The 23,634-nt window shown below is 39.2% G+C and overlaps 1 protein-coding gene across 9 annotated transcripts in view; it reads right to left on the bottom strand.

Moving 5' to 3' along the window:
* RAI14 (retinoic acid induced 14) overlaps positions 1-23,634 on the bottom strand; it is an 85,792-nt gene that overhangs the window by 35,724 nt on the left and 26,434 nt on the right. For all 9 annotated transcript variants that reach the window (XM_014953968.1, XM_014953970.1, XM_014953971.1 and 6 more), the window contains exon 3: positions 514-644. In XM_014953968.1, coding sequence (XP_014809454.1) covers positions 514-644 — 131 coding nt within the window. The remainder of the gene's footprint in view (positions 1-513; positions 645-23,634) is intronic.

Here is a 23,634-nt window from a genome sequence, read left to right as displayed (position 1 = left end):
TGCGTGAGAAATCTCATTCACGTAAAACTTTCATTGGCAAACTTCAATCAAAACAAGAAACCATTGCACGAATCACTAGCATCTGCAAGATTCTAAACCTCGGTCACCATAGTTTCAGTTTGAACTAACCCATTAGAAAGAAAAAAATTATCTTCATTTTTATGTCATTAATCTAATGTCCATGGGGAAAAAATAGCCCCAAAGATTAATGCTTTTTTGGACTATGCAGTCTGCAGTGTGCCATGAAATTCCCAAGTCCCAAAATACCCTGTCCTAAAATGGCCTCAATCTACCCAACAGTCCAGCTTCAAGTTATCTCAATGGGTTTATGATTCTGAAATGGATTTTTAAATGTAGAATTACAAGCACAGACTACCAGAAAGAAGCTTTCCAGAATTTACTGTGCTTCACATGAAAAATAGTTTCCCTAGTTTCTGTAAGCGGCGTATACATCCAGGGCCGTTTTCTTCCCCCCTCCCTTGTGCTTAAATCACCAGTGTAAGATGAACTTACGCAGTTTTGCCTTCACTATCTTGTTTGGTGGCGCTGGCTCCCTTTTTACCCAGCAATGAAGCCACTTTCTCAGGATCGCCATTCTCCACCGCCTGCAGCAGCCGATCATCGTTCTTATTCCACTCATTGGTCTGGAGTAAAACAAAAAGAAGGGAGAAGTATTATTAGTACCAGTACTGTGTCCAGGCTTTCCTGAATGATCCTGCACACATTTATCACCATTGAGAGCTGAAACAAAAGCCCAACCCAAAGAAATGGCACAGAGAAAGCCGCATAAAAGTAATTTGCAAGCTGTACAGCACAGGTTACCGGGGTCTCAATGGCTCAAGCCAGGGCCCTGGCTGGAGATGATCTCTCACACAGAAACTCTGTAGAAGAGTCGTTGAGTAAAAAGTGCTTTTGTTCCTACTGCATTTTAAAAAGTTCCCCTTCATTTGTCTAGTCCTGGTTTCTATTTTGGAGCTGCGCTGACCCCATGGGACCTTCATCACATACATCATGTGAATAAACTATGAGGTGCCTCAGCTGATTCACACCCCACCCTAACAACACAGGCTGGCCAAAAGTTTCCATGTTTAACGCTTTTCCCAGCTAATACTTTGTAAAGATTAACAGGTTAAGAGAGTGACCTTTGCAGAGTGTAACTACTTTTACTGATCACCCACATTTGTATTTAAAATAAATCAAGCATTCAGACAGAGGCACATCTCTAGTACTGCTGAAAGAAAAGGCGACCACTCTACATTTAAATTTTTTCCAAACGTAACCCACTAAGTCGTTTGGCTCTTTCTCATCAGTGAAAGAACACTACTTCCTAATGTGATGATTCCTCCATCCTCCCTAACTATCAGGACATGGACTATTTCCTCTACCAGGCCTCCAAGCTGGATCTAGCAAGACACTATGAAAACACAGGACAGTTTACCTCCCATATCGCACATGATCACAGCAAAACAACCTCTGGAAAAGAAGTTAAAGTTTCATGCCTTCTAATCTGGACCGACAACAGAGTTCAGTCTTCAGGAGGAGCAATCTGGTGCAATGGAAAGCTGCATTGAGATAAGTGTTAGCACTCTGCTACACCCAGAAGAATGATCTTTAACAGACTATGGCTTTCTCTGACATCAGTCATCTCCAGCATGACTTTCTATTCATTAGCACTCAATTTCTGCATAACCTTCATAATGACTACATTCATATTAATACACTCTTTGAGAAATACTTTTTGTCAAGTAAAAAAACTTAACTTTACAAAGTGAAACACTTTGTCCTGATGCTTAAACAACTTATTTGCCCCTAGCTGAACAAAAAAATTATCTTTCTGTCATGACCTGTGATGAAAACAGTACAATGCGCGCACTGATATGAACTCCACAGGCTGTGCACAGCCTGAAAACCAGAACAGGAGGAAAGTGTTCCAGGTTACTAGTTATTTAAAAAACAAATAAAAAACATTAGGGAGAGCACAGTCTGAGCAGAAGAGCAGACAGTAGCTGAAAGAACACTACTTGTAGTAATGAAAGGGAGTAATGAAAGGCAGCTCTGCCGAAGAAAGTGGCATGCAGAAGACACAGAGCAATCGCCACTTCTTACAGAAGTGGTGTGTCTGACGGGTTAATTCACATCAAGTAGGAAATATTCTTTATTCTTACAGCACTGGAGTAAACCTCTGTAGACTCTAGAACACTGATTACATCATCAAAATAAAATTATCTCTCCCAGCAATATTTGGACTCCATGAAAACATGTGGCCAGCCAAGCAGCAGGCTCCACCTAAAATGAAACTCATTGCATATTCTTCAGTTGGGGATTTTCATGCTTTAAAGAGAGCTTATTATCAAAAGCAGATGTTAAAAAAAAAAAAAGTGTATCTTACTTGTAAATAAAATCCTTTAAAGTTGACGCTGTTTGTTTGACAGCATATTATGCCTTTTGTTTTGGAGTTTGTCCCGTTTCTGTGCTTTTTATTATTCAAGCATATAAAGTATTTAACTATAGGATGAATCACCCCTACCCATAAATCACTAACATGACTGTAAAGCATTGGTAGCACCTAGCTATTGCACTTTTTTTGCTCTCTTTTTTTTTTTTTTTTTTTAAATCTTGGAAAAGAAAGGAGAAGATGTCAGGTAACAGGATAATCTACACCCATACACACACTCCCCACGCATGTCTAACCCAATATTAACCTGTACTTTGAAAAAGAAATACAACACCTAATTTAACATTTTCTCATGACCTGAAATAACCAGTTTACTTCTGAAACACAAAACAGAATGAGCTACAGGAAAATGTTAAGATTAAGGCCTGCTGAAAATCCTTGGCAGAACAGCTTTCAGAAGACCATTCAGCTTTTTAGTACAATAATGGCCACGTCTTCAAGAAGCAGTTTCATGAATATTCCTTCAATGTTTAGCTATTAAACTGAAACACTATTAACATACAATCAAATATCCAGTATTCTGGTATAAGCAAGCAAGCGCATTAATGCAAGTCCCAAATTTTAGAAAGACCTGAGATAAAGAGTCAATTTGCCATTTGAGGAGCTGCTGTGATAACTATATCCCTGTCTTTAATTACACTATCATTAACATCCCAGACCTGAGAGAAACTAACACAGCTGTGTCCCAAATTGCCCCTCAGTACTTTTCTAGCATAGAAGTTGCACCTAGGAAATATACAAATATTGAATGGGGAAGCTTGGAGTGTTCTGAAAGTGATTCTGATGTTGCAGAATGATGCTATGTTCATGCTAACAATAAAACATTTTATGAGATACGGTATTAGCCTCTTACAGGAACAGAGAATTTAATTCACCTTTATTGTAGTTTTAAACCATACCCTTTTTAGTACAAAAAAATACACACTCGCAGATACTAAAACACAATTAAAGAAAGATTTAATGATGCCTCATTTTAAAAATTGCTTCCTACCGCTTAGATCTGCAGCTAACCAGATTCCTTCATAATTAAGAACTAAACAGAACTGAACTTGGACAAACCTTTAAGTAATGCAATCTCTCACAGGGACTGTGGTAACAGTTCTATCAGATTCATCTCAGTGTCAAGAAAAGGCTATCAGTGTACATTTCCTTATTTTTCACACAAACCTGGTAATTCTTTTTCCTGCTTGGAGGAAAGTAGCAGAGGCTGAAGGCTAGGATAGCAAGATCTGTATTTGCTAGTCATTTTAGACCCCTGCTTTCAGTTCCATATCTAATTATTGCCTCTTTTTTCTATACACTGTGATTCAGAGTTATTAAAGGAATTAATAATTTTAGAGATTGTCACAAACCTAATCCACTTAACATTAGTTCTTCCAATCGCATGTTTTCAGATTTCCTTACTGATGCTAGAACTTCTTCAAACACTACTGTAACAGCAATTTTCTTTTGCTCATGGAGAAAAAAAGGATACAGAGTTTCTCTTCATCGTTGTGCAGCAAATATGTTCATTTACAAACTAAAACAGCTGTGTTCTATGTAAGATGTTTAAAAGCTATCATGGTGTATTGCCTATATAAAAATTATGCATATTTTCATTAAAGCAATAAAGATCCCATTCTAGGGCACCAATAAACATGTAATTATTGTAGATGAAATCTCAGTTTTATATTCAAGCTCTAGCAACATTATACATGTTTAATTATAATGCCAGTTATATAAATCTATTTACAGACCTCATTTTATTTTCAAAATGAAATTATGGATCAATATGTCCACATAGAAGAAAAAAAAAACTACGCAGGCATCAGCTGTTTCTCAAGTATTCCTCTGATAGGATTGAAATGTTTCTTTCTTTCCCACTGCGCTCAGCATTGTACAGTGCATTCCAGAAGTTAAAGGTACAGCTAATAAAATAAATGGAATGCAATGGACTCTCAAAAACATTCATTCCAGTAGGCAATTGTAGCCCTACTACCCATCCTTTTCAGGGGAAAAAAAAAATCTAGAAGAAAATAGAATACATATGACACCCAGGAAGACACCATACCCAGGACTTGATAAGCAAGTAGGAGACATTTAAGTCAATAGGGTTTCACAGTGCCAATCAAAAATTGCACAGCACAGCCACTGCTGCCCAGAGCAGATCAGAAAATACAGATCTCAGAACAGAGGCAGTGACTGTTGCTGTTACATACAATTTCTGAATATCTTGTAATATGAGCCTGGTTTTGACCCCATAAGTCACATTTATTATCAAGTATTCACCAAAGACTTGGGAGGTTAACTCCTGCTGGGTTGATGCAAAACAAAGACAATCCCTGGTTAATGACTATGGTTAGTTAGCTATGGTTAATACTGTTCTGGGTAAAAGTCACCTTCAACTGCCATTTATCATGCAGCACCAGCATTTGTTTCTCCTGGAAATCATGTATATGAGAGATACTCTCTTCTTCAAGGAGTACTGGAAGGACTTAGGTGGACAGCATAACGGGAGACCTTATCTTCAAACTCACTACATCAAAATTCCTCCACTGCAACCCCATCCCAGAAGCCATCCCATTCCTCTTACCCAGGCCACCCAAACATTTCTGTAAGGCCCCTTCTTCAGCTGTCCCAATGCCACATCCTGCCCCATTTATCACAGGGTTCCTCAGCACTCACCCCTTGCTTTTATCTTCACTCACCAACTCAACTTTCACATTTCATCCAAGTAGCATAGCACCATCCACCAATTAGCCCTTGAGATGTTTCAGTGCTGTTACCACCACTCTTTCAGGTAGCATAAATGAATGTTTCCTCTTATGTCAGAGATGCTTAGACATGCATTATCCTGAGCAAATCCACGTAGGGCACAACTGAAGGTTAACACAGAGTAACAGAAGAGTCTTCAGGAAAATCTCATAATTAAAGCACCAGAACAGCAAAAATATCAGACTGAAGCAGCTAAGCAGGTACTTTTTATCAGCAATAAAGCTAAGGTTTTTGGTTTTTTGCTTGTTTTGTGTTGAGTGTTGCAAACATGCAAGTTAGCCAAGTGACTAGGACAGCATGACACATGGTGCTGTAAATGTAGCATGCAAATAAAAAAATCTGAACAGCGTGGTGTAAAGGTAAACACACACATCATGAATTTGGAAGAATCTCATCCTGGAAAAGAGTGCATATGTAGGGTTTCTTTATCTCTATGTCCCCCTTCTGTAGGCCACATGCCAAACAGTTATCAACAGCCTTCCTTCAAACAATTAACATTCTGCAATAACAATGGTTTGTGAACACATGCAAAACTCAGCTGATGAAACACAGTTCAGCTTTATATAACAGAATCACTACTCCACTCAGTACTTCTTCAGGTTTGGGGTGGTGGTTTGTGGGGGTTTACAGGCATTACATGTGAAGAGAAAATAAAACTGATCAAAGCTCAACATGTGAAAGTTTTTGGATAAAACAAGAAATTTTCAGTCATGCCTAAACCAATCAATCTCTTCCTATTAACACTAGTATAATTATGCAGGGGATTAGATAATCCTTTTATCCATGATAAACCCTAACTGCAACAATCACCTGCCATGCTGAAGTAAGAAAACACAAACACAGTGACAGTTGAAAAGGATGGTAAAGCCAAAATCCAAACATCAGGTGGCTTAGCAGACCTGAGCTGAAATTTCTGACTGAAATTTAACATCACTCTCAAGCACGCTCTTTAGTCTTAATTTTCATTTTTCAGATAGGGAGCTGTGCTGTATGGCCCCGGTCTGGTGCTGCTGTTACCAGCATCTCTCTGGTAACAGTTTAGTGTTTTCCATATTTAAACATTTAGGAATCTGAGGAAGAAGTTGGCAGGAAAAAGCTAGCCATGTTTGGGTTGGGAAGCCACTCCTACACAGGGCACCATCTGGTCAAGGTTAATGGAGCGAGGCAGAGGGCAGAAGAGAACTGATTGACTTGGTTTACACCATCAGTTGATAACTGGTGATTAAAAAGGGTGTGATACTCAAGCCAAATGCAGTGTGCTCACACCACCTTCAATGATCACTGTTAAGGTAGGTAGAACTCTCAAAACTGCAGCTCCATCAGCCACAGACACACACTTCAGCAGTGGTTACTGACAGTAATTGTACTGACAGTTGTTGACCGTGTGTCTCCTCTAAGCTTCCTCTAAGCACAGGTTATTTCCTCTGCAAACACAGAGATAATTCTATGGTTGCAAGACACTAATAAAGTAGTTACCATACTCTCAGGACTGAAATTACCCCATAAAAATCCTTCATCATCGGGATCACACACAGTGTGTTGACAAGTTGACAGAATGTTTTGAGTCTAAAGAGAAACCTTCATATCAAAGCCTATTTTTTATAGTTAAAGTTTGCACTACCTATTTTACAGTTTTATCTCTCACAAAGTAAACATTTTCCTTTCTATAAGAGAAGCTCAAGAATTCAAAAAATATGTTTTAAAAAGGTACGTGTTCTTTTTTTATCACCACCATATCAGGATATTAAGCCTCAGTCGCCTTTGAGATAAATGTCATGCAAGAAATAACAACATATAGCAATAGATGACAATTCTACTTAACACTTGTACACTGTGTTTTCTATGTGGAAAGACCTGAGCAAACATTAGCTGGACAACAACTTTGTTTCTTTATCTTTGGCATGCAGCCTACAGGAGATGATTTAAGTGACCTTGCATTGTTGCAAACCTACTGGAGACAGAGTTATGTTATCTCCGCTGAAATCAGAACTGCAGGGAAGCTGAGTAGCAAATTGAAATTCCTGATAATTTCAAACTCAGCAACTCACTGTCTGAAAAGGAAAGGAATACTTAAAGACTGGCGTCACAAACAATCGCATGGCAAAGACACCGAAAACCACTGCGTCACAAGGTCATCCACAAATCTCCACATGTGCTGGACTTCCCAAGGGAGCCTTAAAAACAAGAACAATCCCGCTGTGGGGAATGCATTCCCTAGACAAAACATCCCTCAAAACTAAAACAACAGACAATGGCTTTTCTCAAAAGAATGGCTTTTCTGAAAACTTTATAACCTAGAAGTCAGTGATAAGTGGGTAAGGAGCCTACACCTTTCCCTGCCCTCCACCCCCAATTTCAGAGACTGCATTTGCCAGTAGCAAACTTGTGTGGGGGAGTAGAGACCTCCCTTGCAGAGAGGCAGGATGTAGTTGAAATCACCGCCAAGAAGCCTGTGGCAGCAGCTCCCAGGACATTCAGAGCTTCGCAGGTGCCAGAAGCTGCTGCCTCCCAAGCCCATTTTCAGAGGTCTCTAGACTTTTCCTGTACTTTTTGAAGTCTGCCCACGGTGCCTATGTAGCACCAGTGGCATTGCAAGCTGACCTCTGCTGCGCTGCACTCCACTGAGGCAGCACCCTGAAGGCCATGCCAAAAGATGCTATGGTTATTAACTTTACCACAAGTAAGGTCTTGACCTCTAATTAAGTTGTCAAAAAAGCAAGGCTTGACAATGGCTTTCAAAGTAATTCATAGTGATATTATCTAAATGTCACTAATTGCTACAACAGAAGTTGTGTTTTCCAGCTTCACTTGGCCATCCCTGTTCCCTGCTTTAAGTGACTGACCGCTAATAGTATTAATTATGTTTACACAAGATGACAAAATGCTTGCAGCTTACAGAGCTTACACATACATTTCTTTAAAGGTGGAAATGGCAACAGCAACGTAAGTAACCTGTGAACATTTTACAGCCAGAAGTGTTAATCCATTGTCGTCTTCTTTGCTTCTTGAGTTGCTGTGCCTAGTTGGGGCAACTATCCCCGCAAAGCGCATGAGGTCTGTTGGTCACTGGAGGCTGTTTTTGTGTTAGACCATGAATTCCATTTGAACCGGACATAAAGCACCATGGGGAAGGCAGGAAGCAGTTGGAATGAATGAACAAAATGTTCACAAAAGACTAACGGTAGATTGTCAGTAAACCTTGATAATTACCCATTCATTGGGTAGCTTCTGTAGATAAAGAAGTGATTATTATCCAAGCAAACCACTTTTTCATGCTGAACCCCAGAATAACGCAACTGAACAGCAAGTCACTCAGCGGGGCGCTTCTATCAGCCAGTGAGGCTGCCCGGAAACTTTCCTGGCAAAAGGGGACTCCAAGCTGTGAAATGAAAGGATCTTTTACCAGCTGAGAAGGGGAAAGATGACCTGACTGAAATGGTCATCTGTGATTGCAAGTTTGGAGGGGGGAGGGGAGTTAGTGTGGTCTTTGCTTAAATAATAAGTGGAATTTGCAGCAGGGTGTGAGCTGTGCTCCAAGAACACTCAAGAGGGAAATGAAAATGGAAAGAAATGCATTTAAGAATTTGCTGTTTTGCTGAGATATTTATGTTTCTTGTTACTAGGTTTCTTGGGGTTTTGGTTGGTTGTTTTTCTTTTCAAACCTGTGTTTGTTTTCACAATTTCAGTCAAACCTTAAAACGCAGAGCAGCCGTAAGGTCAGCATAGGGAATCTGCAGAGTCAATTAAGCAAAGATACATAGCCTCTTCGTAATTCAACTGTAAGATTTCTTCTCTGTAAAAGCCAGAAAGCAAAGAGGCTGAGCCCAGAAGCCAGCAAGGGAGCTCAAGAGAGCATGACACAGTCCACCCAGTCCACGGAATACAGCTGGCCCACATCTAGTGAGCTTAGAGGCACGTGGTGGAGCTCTCTCTGTGTGGACTGGGAGGCGCACAACTCACTCATACTCCATATTTCTCTTCCTGGTAAGGGCCACAATATATTTTTCTTTTGGATACTACTTTTAAGCCTTTTAACAAAATGTCCTGCTTTCAGCTTGGACAGAGTTAATTTTCTTTCTAGTGGCTGCTGTGTTTCAGATTTGTTATGAAAGGAATGCCAGTAATGCATATTGCTTTAGTTGTTGCCAGGTGTTGTTTATATTTTTCAAGAACTTTTTTCAGCTTTCCGGAGAAGCTGAGAAGGAGCCTAGATAGAATGATGGAATGGCCAGTGGAATATTCCATACCTTAGATGTCACACTTCGTATGTAAATGGGGTTTGGCTGGTGAGCAGGAACTCACAATCACTGCTTGGGACAGCGCCAATTCACCAGGCGGTGTGAGTGACTTCTGTCACTATTATGATTATTATTGTTATTTTCCTTTTCTATTATTGTCCTATCAAACTGTGTTTTATCTCAACCCACAAATTTTTTTTCTTTAACTTTCCACTCATTTTCTCCCTCTTCTCCCCACCCTTTTGGGGGGAATGGGATCAGAGTACGCAAGCGGCTGCATGGTCCCAGCTGCCAGCAGGCGTTAAACCATGACACAAGATAAAAAAAATCAATCTTTTCATTTGAGGAACAGTGAAATTTCCTGTTAACATCACATCTAGGTACATCAGAGTTTCTATTTTCTTTTAAACAATTACTTATGTTTTCAAGTAACCAACTCCATTCCAGTAGAGACAAAGGAAAAATGATGAGCAAAAAGCTCACAACATGTGAGGCATGAGAACAAAGTAAGAAAAACTATACCTAAATCATTATTAACATACAGCCAGAGCACTGGCAGTAAGTCCAGCTACTGTCCATTGTTTATCACCTTACACATCACTTATACAGCAACTGGAGATTTATCTTTACTTTCAGATAGCAAAGGATGTAGCAGTAACCACAGGACACATAACTGATCACTGTCAATTAGACACACGTAAAGCCAAGAATTAATTGTGTATATTTGTATAAATGAAACAATGTTTGTCTTAACACAGAAAAAAACACAAGGGAGTTCTTAAAAATAAAAAAGCCAATCAATCCTTTGTTTGAAGTAACCATCTCTCATTGTTCTGCCTTTTCTTATAGTTCTAAAGATCTGTGATCTTGAAACTATTCAGTAAATATTATCAAAAACTAAAATACATCCAATGAACTGCTGGACACATGGCAGCTCTTTCCTTAAAAAAAAAAAAAAAAGAAAAAGAAACAGACTTAAAAACACAAACTTAAAAAAACAACCCCACACTTCTCAAATCCAAGGACCACCAAGAATCCTCAGGTTTCCCTTACACTTAAAAATAAAAACATATAAACAAGAAACTTATTATCAGCAGGAGATGCATGGAACAGATTGCTTTCTAACAAAGTTTTAAGACTGAAGAACTATTGAATCAACAGATTTTAGCTATGTATCAAGGTCAAATTGCAACTTACATAAGGTCGTTCAAGTTTTCAGGATTTCTGCTGCGCAACTGCTTCATGTCAGTTGAGAAAAAAAGATTTAAAGTGAAATTGGCTGGACAATCTAATCTCACCTTTTATCTGTTTAGTATATTTCAGTGGTAAGCAGGCTGTAGGACACAAGGACAATGTGAACTATGCAAGCAAAGTTTGTTTATTCAGCTATTGTGTTGACTATCTTGCATTCTTCTATACTGTGCTAGACACAATGGTTTGTGAGCATCAGAGTGTGCCTAGTGACCACAGCATACATCTGAATGCTCAGGTTAGAGGCAGTGACCAGAACAGCCTGTTAGCTTTCAACATTCAATGCCAAACACATACAACTTGCTTAGTGAATTGTTTTTAAATTCAGTACCATTTATTTCTTGGTATGAGTATCTGAGCTGACTACATCGACACAGATTTTTAGCAACACCTTCCAGTTTCTGTTGACTAGTAAATTTAATCAGAGAACACAGGCACTTGATGGATCTTCTTGCTTACAGATAGGTAAATGGACATCCATCCTGCTGGTACACCCTCAATTACAACATTACCTCACTTACTAGGACCGGCACTTTGTAGACCCATGGCTCCATCTTTCCTCCTGTCTACTGCTAAACCTCTGCAAATGCTGCCACTTCTGCATAGTGAGCTGGGTTTCGTAGAGTTTAGAGCTGCGGCTCTTTTTTCCTCCCCATTATTCCGCAAAGGGGAATAGACCCACAAAGCCTAATCATGAAGTCTACAGGTAAGAAATAGAAAATTCAACAGCAAGCAGAATTGCACTACGCTCAGAAAACATTAATTGATTAGTGTTACTACAGCTGTTACTTGTATTCATAAGGTACCAGCCACTATGGCTGGTATTACAGAAGTCTACATGATGTCACAGCTCACAATGAAAGCTGTTTCCTTTTTCTTCCCCTCTACTAGTAATCTACTTTACGTGACAAAGTAAAGTAGATTACTTGACAAAGCTCCACCATCTTAACATTCTCCACAAGTGCCAGAAAACATCTTACATGGTCGTTTTAAAGACCACATTATTTTTTATACCTAGGAGAATGCCAATGTAGGAAGCAATAGAATTTCAAAATTTGTAACTAAATAGTTATTAAAATCTCAAAACTCTTCAGAGTAGAAAACCAGTTTATTTATAGTTGAATTTGTCATTCTTGTAAAGAATATATCCACTGTTACTGGGTTATAGCCTTCTATTCTGAAACCCATGACAAAGCCAAACAAAACAGAGTGCATACATAGAGACAAATCCCTATTCCAAAAAATTATTTTGTTTGGAGTCGTCAAGGGCTCAACTCAATCTCCAAAAGTACTTCACGGCTACAAAAGGAGGCAAAAAAGATTCACTATCTATCTTATCTTCATGAGGCCACTGATAGATGTTTGTGCCATGGATTGACCTCAGTATCTAATATTTGTTGGTCTCCAAAATCAAATATTAATAAACCAGAAAGCTAAGTTTAGCTGCTTTTGCTTCCATGGGTGCAGGGAAGGATAATCCAAGAGTCACAGGCAAGTTATACTTAAGACACATTCCCAGTTGGATTTAAGAAATTGGGAAAGCAAGCAATTGTTTTGCATGAAAACAAAATCCACTTCAGCAGCCAGAGAAGACCATGTGAGATTTCACACCACCACATCTTCCCACGTTGCTTATCCTCTGCATCACATGCACTGAGAATCAGACAAGTCTTTTATGCGTCAGACTCTCTGTATGTGGAACATCAGCTGCCCACACGTGTCTCTCCTAAGTAAAAGGATAGAAAGAACAAGCAGGCACTCACCCTGGTTCCTTCCCTTAGGCCCCATCTGCAGAAGGAGCTTCATTTCTCTTCAGGGATGAATAACAACACGCACAGCCCTTATGTAGATTTTCTGTTCAGCAGGCCTGGATGGCCTCACGTTTCATCTGATCAGGGCCACAGCTGGCACACCATCCTCCAGGCAGCCTGTGGAAACTCTGTTTCGGCTGCCCCAAGCTATTCCTGGGGTTTAACTCTTGCCTGTTTGAACAGTGATTGAGCTATCTGCTGCCAGGCACAACCACCCCAGCTCAGTATTAATGGACAAGTCTACACACAAATAACCCTCTCATTTTCATTTGAATATTCTTACCCATGTGTGATTTATTAGAGCGCTATGTGCTATCGATACAGTGTTCTTGTTAATTTGGATACCTTGCACCTCACCAAACATGCTATGGTTATTTGCACAAGATGACAGAATTCACAAACAGACATTTTTATATTATTTTTTCTTATTTAAAGATTTGCTTGGCTCCTCTTAATTACTTCTATGCTGGATTATATTTGCGTGACACTTCATCAAGTTACTCTTATCAGAGCTAAGTGCTGCCAATGGCTTGTCTGTCCTCCCCTTCTGTGAGGAATACTGTTGCTGATACATTGAGAAGCCCTGCTTTGGGTTGTCTATCTTATATTCTGATTTATTCACAAGATCCATGCACATTTTCTATAATAAGAAAGTTCAGCAGCTGAACAAACCCGAGATTTTCACCCCCACAGTACAAAACTGCTGCAAATTAAAAATCTACAGTGAAAAGATGCACAAAGCATAAAATCCTGAAGAGCAGTATTGTGCCCAGAGTCTCTTTGGAGAGAGAGCACACAATCCCATGTAAAGTGGGTCTGCTGTTCCTTTCCCATCTTCAAAAAACATCCCTGTTACAGCCATAACCTCTTTGTCAAGGTCCATGGAGGGGCTGACATGAGAGAGAAATGCCTAGTAATAAATCTTATAAAACATTTCTCGAAAGCCACCCTACCCCTTTGATGCTTACAAGTAGAGAAACCTGACAAATATCCCTAGATGGTCGCACTCCACATCACACACCATTTACTCTATATACATTTTAAAGATTGAGACTGCACACCAAGGCTATGTTGGATTCTGTGGAGTGCATCTAGTGCCACAACTATGAATGAATAACTGCTCAATCTAGACTTTTCCCGGGATCAAATGGCCAGTCAGCAGCGAGGCAATTCTCATCCCTTTCAAAACACTTTTTTCAATAATTTATGTGAAAGAGTGGAGTGAGAGAGGGAGAGCAAGGATTTGTAACAGGTTTTAAGTCTTCAAGGGAGAAGAGATAACGCTTAAGAGCTTTGTGAGTCACGACAAAAATGCAAAGAATGTGGGTACATTGGGGTTTTTTTGACTTCTTTTAGCAATCCACATCACAGGTCTTTGGGGTTCCTTTCCATCTCATGGGATAGGAAACCCAAAATAATATACAAGCATATTTTTTGCATCCTGTAACAGCATCTTTAACAGATTCAGTTAATAACTGCAAAGGATCATATAAATAAGCTGAAAATGGGGTAGTTTTCATTGCCAGAGACAGCAGAAGGTTTCCAAATTTTATGGGTTAAAAAAGCCAATAAATTTAACAGTCTTTTGAAGATGCTAGTATAATCCTTCCAAAACTGTAGAGAACAGATGACTCAACCATATGGCTAAGTTCCACTAAAATTCTGTCTTGTAATCATAAAATATGATGTAATGTAGTTTGGTCCCAGGAGAAGGAAAGGCGTTAGACATATGTGACATGCACAAGCATTCCCTGGATCCATCTGGCTAGCTATTTTAAAAAGGTATTACACAAATAAGCGGAGTTTTTTAGAAGCCTCAAAGATAAATATTCTTAAGCCTTCTCTTGGAAAATAAATAGGTATTGCTCTTAAAATTTACATTAATGCATCCATCCACCATTATTGTTACAAACACTGCTCTGTTAAGTAGATACAATGAACTACTTACTTTTACACCTTTCTGCAGCAACACAGCTTTAAAAAAGTTTGCCTTTATAAACTTTGAAAGCCATCCGTGGTTTATTACTACTTCACATTAAATTAACATGAAAATGCTAGAAAAAAAGAGTTTAAAGAACTATTTGCAAATCAAAAGAAGCTTCCCTTTTAAAAATATCTAGGGAAAAGAAAAGAATACACTTCAACTAAGATTATGCATATAAAGAATATTATTTTCAGCATTATGTAAAGGTTGAATGAAAAAGAAACTGCTTAGAAGAAAAAAGTCAGCACCATCAACCATGCAAGTAAAATACCTTTCAATTAATTAATTATCTAAATATGTACAGCAGAAGTCATCAATATCTCAGTTATTTAGATATTTCACACAATCACTTGGAATTAATGGTAACCATTCTGTACATTATCATCACTTTGGTCCTTATTATATTCAGGGCACCATTTAAGAAGGTATGCACAGATGCCTTAACTAAGCATGTAATGTCTAGCAGTTCTATAAAAAACCTCCACTTTTTATTGTATGTAGTTTAAATCCACCCACAAGTCAAGTCAGGCTACCAGAAAAATAGGCTGATTCCAATAAGAAACGTAAGGAAAAATGACAAGCAGCAGTAATTTCATTTCTCACAGTGGCAAAACTAGCAAGGGAAAATTACTGGGGACTGTCTGAAATATAATTACTCCAAAGCCTTTCTAAAACCACCACATTACAATCCTTCCCTATGTAATAATACCTTGCTCTGCAACAGAGACAAGGCCCTGGCAGCCGCTAAAAGAGCATACACTAAGTATCCTTTCCCATAAGAGCATACCAACATAAAAGTTTTGAGAAGAAGCAGAAATCAAGAAGCCAAGTGACTACACAAGTAAGCCAGGAAAAGCATCCATGTTTGCTGACTCTCAATCCAGTGCCTACAAAATCAAAGTGTTAGGAACCATCCGGTAAGGCACAAAGAAAACAGTAACTATGGACCATATACCAACTGTACATGAAAGTTGTTCACCAATGTGCAGCATTGGTCTCTTTCTCTAAGATGCCATTAAAGCTGGAAAAGTTTCAGAAGTGCAGTCCCACATGAGAGGCAAGTTAAGGGGGATAAAAAGTCAATAAAAATCAGTAGTATGGGGAAGGTGAATGGGGATCAACTGTTAAGGGTCCTTTCCAGCATGGCGAAGGAGCATCACATGAAAGCAGAACCAGGTCAAAACCAAACAAAAGAAGGTTAGTGGTAGACTTGCAGAGTTCCTTTCAAAGGATGTTGCAGACCGTAAGTTTACATGCGTTGAAGGAGCAACTGATTTTAGGTAGAAAGATTCTCTACAGATTTGGAAGAGAGATTCATTCAAACCACAAGGAATGAATTTCCATGTACAGGACATTGATTGAGCTGCAAACAGTCAGCTGCTAGGAAAGTATTATGGAGAAGCATCACACGCACTTGCTCATTGCTTGCTCTTCCCTAGACACGCACTGACAGGCACTGCTGGAAACAAAAGGCTAGGGACTTTCAGTCTGAACCTGCAATTGCTGTTCTGTTCTTAACAGAAATCTGTTCAGCCCTGTTGCTTTTTGCACCACAGCTCCTCTTCCCTCTCCTGCTTTGCAGAGCAAAAAATCAATGGTATACTGGCCTCCGTACAGCCTGATGGGCATCAGGACAAGGTCACACCAGAAACATTGCCCTAAAGAAGCAGCTAACTGCATGTGATAACACTGCTTTTCTTCAGTAGTGAGATGGGAAGTAGAAAGGAAGAAAAAAAAAAACCACCACCAGCATTGCTACCCATCATCTGTGTGTCACCTCACCAACAAGCATATTCCTAAGAAAGGAGCTCGTGCACTCAAGCAATCTGTACGTTACAGGTTCATACCAATCTCTTAGCTCCTTCTCAAGTATCCAAAGATAACTAAAACAAGCAAGACAGAAATCTTGAATTCAGCAGGAAAGACCTACATCACCAGCCCAACATTTTTTAGATGACTGCAGAATAAAAATGGTTTAAAGACACTAGATTCAGCTGTGCTGCCTTAACCATTCAGGCAGAAAACTAAATGCTTTGGATTGTATGGTCTTCTCATGCCCCAGCCTCTGATTCCTATAATCTTTTGGCAGGAGGTTTTAATGATAACTTGAATCAAGGGTTGAAGTCTGAACTAAGGACAGGCTACAGCCACACTTTAATCTAGGGTTTGAATAAAAACCTAAGGATGAATAAAACAGTCATTCTGACAGAGGCTGAGGACACATCTTTGCTGTGAAAGAATGCAACATCAGTGGATACCATCTCTTACATTAAGTATATTTTATGGCATGCACATATCACTATAGAAATATTTGTTGAACCAGCTGTTTTGAAAGTTACATATCTTGTTTATGTATCTAAACACGAATTTGAAAAGGAAGCTCTCAAGAACTTGGCCTGCATGTTAGCAAAAAAAATTTTTAAACTGCTTCTAAAAAACTACAGTGTATTAAGGAAAAATAAATAAATAAATCACATACTTCCATTTGGAAAACTCCACATAGTATTTCACAACAGCCCTGCAATTACTTCTGAGAGATCAAATTTTAAAAGGTTTTGGCCTAGTATGCTGTTTGAATGGGAAGAGACTGACAAAGCTAAAACAGTGAAATCAACCTCTTGTTACTTTTCCGGAAAAGGTTACATTGAAGATACTGCAAAATATGGGAGTAATATTACTGTAGTGACTGCAGAAATTACAGTTTAGTGTGAACAGACAATCTTCCATAATCTCACCACAGAACATTGCTATCCGCTTGAGGAAAAAAAATCCAAAATGCTCTTCAGCATCCCCAAAGAACTCTATAAGGCTGAATGATTATGCACTGGAAAGTGTTTCCTTAGGAATGAGGAAAGTTTTGGCATGCACTCTGCAACGTCACTATAAATTAAACCTCTGTGCTGCAGCTGTCCAAGGCTTTGTACTCGGTCCCTGACACAACACGTTGCCTCAGGCTGCTTGCTGAATGCCTGCCCAGCCACTGAACTGGTTTTACTATGCTCCTCTGTAAAACTGGGCTCTTATGCTCACTTTTAGTGCAAATGCTGTCTACCGGACAAGACATCAAACACTGGGCCAAGGCTCCACGATTGCTGCAAGGTTACCTGCAGCCTCCACAGTGCTAAGAAGAGCTCAGGGGCTTTTATGCATTACCTTTTCACACTGGAAATTAAAGCAAAGAATCAACACCAGGTATGGCTAATGAAAGAAAAATTTGAGAATACTACATTACTTGGAAATAAATTAGAAGTTTATGATTAATAGTGAGCTTCATGGGTAGCTAGCCACTTCCTTAGCTTTGTTTTATTTTAGAATGCGTCATTCTTTTATTTCTATGCCTATGCAAAAAGTTTTCCAAACATTTAATGTCAAACAGGAAAACTGAAGTGGAAAGTGGATGACAGCCAGTCTAACTGAGCTTTATCAAGGCACTCCATACATCCTGACACACTATACATGCTCTGAGTTACCGCAAGCACTACAACGAGTCATGCCACTGCTATTTTAAGAGACGTCATATTTTGCAAAAAGAAATGATAGAATTTCAATTTAAAGTCCAAAATAACATACTGTGTTTTTTATGATCCATATGTTGTTTGCATAAGACTGCAACACACAATAAGAGGGCACTAAAAAAAAAAATCCACACATGTCAGCAGACCTAGAAAAATTAGGTGTTGCGGTGCAACATTTTAATTATTTTTGGGACAACAAAAATGATTATGTTTAAGAAGTATTTATTTAGTCTGCCAAAAAACAACAACACAAAAAGACTATGACAGGTTTCATTATATATTTCACTGTCTGCATATGCGCCACCAGAGCAAGTCAATACTGATTTTAGTTGGCTGAAGGAGAAATCACTGGGAAGACAAGCAGAAAAAGATTTATTCTCAACCCCAGAAGTTGAACATGCTTTAACATGTGGTTTCTTCCAACCCTGGAAGCTTGGGACTGAACTCTGAACCCCTTCAGAGAGGTGACAGAGCCTGTCTTACATGGATGATCTCTAAATAAAATACTGGTCCATAAGCAGAAAGCTAATTACTTGTGTTTCAAAAAATGATGCGTTTCTTGCTCCTGCACAAAGATGGCAACTACCAGCACTTATTTTAGACAGAGCTATTGAGTTATGCCAGGAAAAGCCTGGTTACCTTGGAGACCACTCCCAGACAGCTCTGGCAGAACTCACAAGATGTATTTTACCAAAATGCATCTCTCTGTTGGATACAGTCAGTAAATTTCTATGTGCTTGAGCAGAACACAAGGACAGTAAAGAAAAGAACCATCAAAATAGTTAGTACTTCATCTGCCCTTCCAGCATAGCTAGAATGTCAACATAAAGGAGAAAGTAACTGAATCCAAAACCTAGTTTGTATGAGAGTATTAACACCATGGTGCAATAGGAACCTGCTACACATAAAGACTTTTTTTGTTGCTTGTTTGCTTTGTGAGGGATTGTACAGATAACAAGTATATATCATACTGAAAATATTCATCTAAGTAGGCTTTCTCTGCACCAAATGTAGAAAATACACTGATTTGTTCACTGGTTTAATATAAACTCTGGGACAGAGAGCTGGTATTCAGGGACACATGCTGGAACAAATATGTTTATTTTTAAAAGAATAGTACAGGAGACTGATCTTGAAATTGATCCTTCTAAAGTAATGCTGAAGTCATCTGTATCTGGGAAATACACTGTGGACCCCTACAATAAACACAGTCATATGAGAACTGGAAAGAGCTATGAAAATGGAGCTCAACACATCTACAATGATGCATAGCACTCAGAAATACTTCTGTTCTGTTTCTGAAGACAGACAAAAGGGCATTTCTTGCACCAACAACTGAAAAAAGGAGCAAAGAATCCATTCAAAGAGTACAATTATAACGGATTTGCATGGTTAAAGCATTCCAGTTCCTTAACTGTTTAGGTGAGAGGTTGGAGCATGTTATCATGATGACCCGTTCCATGGTGACAATCAGCTAGACTTATCTGTATTACCTATATTTACCTGTATGCCACACAGCTGGGTCAGATACAGATAGGTAAAAGATTGGCTTTTTTCAAAACATTCACTTCACAGTCACTCTATGAACACAAATAGGAGAACAGGAAAATTTATAACCACTCAATTAAAAAGAAAAAAGAAAACTCACACACTTCCACATATGTATTTTGAAACTGCTTCAGGGAGACTAAGCACAAATTTCACCCAGTATTAAGGTACATACATCCCTGTACATCTTGGGGATTATCAATAAGCCAGAATAACAAGGTCAACAGAAACTACAGGCTGGTCAGGACAAGGAAAGCATCATTTGTTTAGAATTCATTGCATTGATTTTACAATTTCCTCTTATTTCAGCATTTCTGCTGAACAGGCACAAACATTGATCCACATTTTTAAGTTGCTGCTTTTTCTTACTGCATCTGTACAGCTCACCTACTCACAAATCAAAACATATGAGATACACTTTTTTTTCTTTTTTTAAAGCAACAGAATCTTTACCACCAAACCCTGTCAGAAGCAAATTCTTGCATAAAACAGACTCTAGGAAAACAGACAGCGCCAACGCCTTGCTTTAATTCTCTACACCACGTTGTCAGACAGGACTTCTAAATCCTTTCAACAGATATGTGTTCCCTATTATGTTAGTATACATAACACCCTTCTGCTTCATAAGACTGCCTGAGAATGTACAAGTGATACATGCCATCTCTACTGCCCTAATGGCAAATAGTGTTACTCCAGTAACCTGTATATCAAGGTGGATATGCTTTTGCAAAAAAATGGATGCCTCTCTTCTTCGGTGAAGTCAAGTAGAGGTTTCTAGCACTCAACAGCAGGCAAACCATCGCCACAATTTAAGCTCTTTACCTACTTGTACCCAGCTTCCCCGTGAAACTCTCCACCCCTAAGTTTTTTTCAGACACACAGCACAATTTGTACCTTTATTACTACAGCAGCTACCTCTTAGGCTGCTCAGTCTCTGAGCTACAGGAAGTTGCAACCAGAAGGCACCAGCAAGAACTTCGTATCCCATTAGGCAAACGGCTCAGCTTTTGCTTGGAATGGAGCCAGATGAGTAGCAGCAACAGATACAGCAGGAGACAAAATTAACCAGCTCAACAACATGCACACAACTTGCAGACAACATGCTTTACAAGGCGTGAAGTATTTCAGTGTTTTCAGTGGAAAGCCCTGATTGCAGAAAGCTCCCCTTCCTCTAGACCAAAATGCCAAAGCTAAGCAAGACAGTCAGTTATCTTTGCCTATTACAGATAATTACAGATCTTTTTTTAGCCCTCATACAAAGGTGTATTTTTCAGCCACCATCTAAATACTATGAAGTTGTACACAAACATAAGATGGCTTTTAATTCATGACCTACATTCTAAAACCTCAAACAGGCCTCAAGTTCTTCTCATGATAAAAATCATTTTAAAATTCTTTCTGGTTTTAATTTCTGTTAGTGAGAACACTCTAAAGAACAGAGAGTTGGGGAAGGAGCATATTTCTGTTCATATTTTCTGAGTTAGCCTGCCCCGCCCCCTGAACTTTCACCCCCTTGCAGAAGTTCATGCCTGTTGAAAATTAAAATGTCTGCATTGCAGGATGGGCCATTATAATTCAACACATGCTGCTTTGATGGAGAAAAGGCATGTTTTTGGAATAGCTCTGTTACGGGTCAGGAATGTAAAGCAGAGTTCATATTTCAGATGAAAATGGGAACCAGGGCTTTTTCTTGCAAACCCAACTCAACATCCCAATAACGAAGGAAAAAGAAGTCCGAGAAGCGAGGTCTTTGCAGGATCTTGCATGAGGCAATTAAGTATACTAATGTAGAGGTCACTAACTGCTTGTGTTTTACAAATGGCAGCATTGTAAGGACCTGCTTTTAACACTGAATGCAAGTTTTCAACATTTGCTTTAGAACATACTTTGCTACTCGAGTCTTTGCACTGCTACAGATGATTCAATGGGCAGTCACATGCTCTGTGTCATTCCAGAGAGCATCACAGGCTCACAAAACAACTGCACTATTGAAACACCACAAGTAGAAACAGTACAGCTCAAATGAGATGGTATCACAACTATGTATTCTGTTCCTCAAAGCTATGCAGACTGTGGCTTGATGCATTTTGCTACAAGTCCCAACACCTCCCCACAGAGGAGTACAAAATTTTTTTGCACCTAGTCCCGCAACTGTTTTGGTTCATCTACTCTAAACAATCCTTTTTTGTGCTTAGATGAATGTGTGTGCTTAAGAGAGAAAGATTATGGAAGTCACCACATCTGTACAATATCAATGTCAATACCCTCTCAGAATGGAGCATGGTCTCCCCTGAAGATCGACAGGAAGCCAAGAGAAGGGAAACAAGATCAAGAAAAGTTCATTCTCTCAAGAAAGAACATCTCCCAAGCTCTTCAACAGAATTTGTCCATGTCTCACTTGTATTTGTCTAAGATGCAGGAATCAGTCTGATAGACTTGCTAATAGAGTAGGACAACTTGACTGTTCCCTAGATTACAGCATCTTGTTCAGGTAACACACTGATGGGAAAAGCTCCTGAGGAGCCCAGCAAGAATACTATACATGTCTTCCATACAGAACATGCACATTTTGCATATAAGCTATCTAATCACTGACTGGTTTTCGGCAAAGTCTCCTGAGACAGGACACCTCATTACCTTTTTCCCCTAAAACCCTTGCTGCTCTGACAGGTTGGAGGAGGCAGCAACCCAGCGAGAGTAGACACCAGGCAGACATCATTCTTGAAAGCTGCCCAGACTGATGGCATGTTCAGACATAAGAGTTTATAAATAATCTCCATCTCTGAAAAATAAGGAAGGAATATTTACATCAAAGCAGGATTATAATGAAAAAATACCTTATTCTAACTCTTTCATTTCTTGTCTGCCTCAACAGTGTAAAAGTAGCAAGAAACAGGATTCAAGATGTACCATGTAAATTCTCAAAACAATGGAATAAGACTATACCCTTTAGGCAGAGGTGACATCCATCAACATAATACACACAATGTCAGGTAGAAAAAAATAATATAGCAATGTAGCAAAGGGTAGAGATCTATTAATTTTACAAGAAACTATGCAATTAGATGCATGTCAGAGTTCAAGTTATGCTAGCATTCCAGGGCCCCAGTCATGGTTGTAAGCATCACTGCACAAAGCACTAGAGAAAACAATCTATCCTTGATTATTCTCAAATTGCAAGTGTAGCCAGATGCTTGCTGAAACAAAGACAGTCTCCAGAACAGCCAGGTTAAATAGCTTTATTAAACGATTTCAATGAGAGACTACTTTTAGAGTTCCCTTTATGTTACAGACTGGAATCGGATCTCCTAACAAGTTTATTTAGCAAAGGCAGAAACCACATCCCTATTCTTGAATATAAATTGTCAGCTTTAAAAACTGGTCCCAGCTGGTAGCTTTCTGTTAGCACTGCTGGTATTCACAACCAAGCGTCATAGAAACCTACAGCCCTTGGTAAGGCTAGTTTTAGCAAACTCAGCAATACAGGTTTGAGGGTCCCGTTCTTGTTCCAGAATTATTTATTTCGATATAGCTCTTAATTTGGTATCAGCTCCTCCCCTGCCTTGCCAAGAGGTTTATCCAATCATTCTATACCAGTACACTGACTCCAAGACTACTGAAAGCTAGGAAGCAGTGTCCAAGATAAATAAGCTCATGCCAGTTTCATGAAAAACGGTGATTACGTCAACAACAATGATACAGTGCTTCTAGCAAAGGCTGCAGCTTGAATTTAGCTGTTTTGGTTAATCTGTCAAATGCTAACTGCACTACCTGCTTTAGCAATTTGGAACAGCCCTAGCAGACAGTGCCTGAGGGCCGGCATGGGGGACATGGGAGAGAGTAGCATCTACATGTATGTCACAGGAACAGCAGAAAGGCCAGACACGGAAGGACAGAGTGGGAAAAACAAAGGTATGGTGATAAGGTTGAGAAGCAATATGAAACAACCATGCAAGGAGGCCAGGCTTCACTAGTTCTGCTACTCACAAAGGACACCTTGTAAAATCTAAGAAATCTATTATTTACTCTATTCAGTTTCAGGAAAGATTGCAAAATGATCATATGATGTTTCTTAAAA

Source organism: Calidris pugnax, unplaced genomic scaffold, assembly GCF_001431845.1.
Source record: "Calidris pugnax isolate Ruff unplaced genomic scaffold, ASM143184v1 scaffold178, whole genome shotgun sequence".
In the NCBI taxonomy this organism is placed as follows: Eukaryota; Metazoa; Chordata; class Aves; order Charadriiformes; family Scolopacidae; genus Calidris; species Calidris pugnax.
Note: the sequence above shows the minus strand (reverse complement) of the source record. Positions and strands in the feature narration are given on the sequence as shown.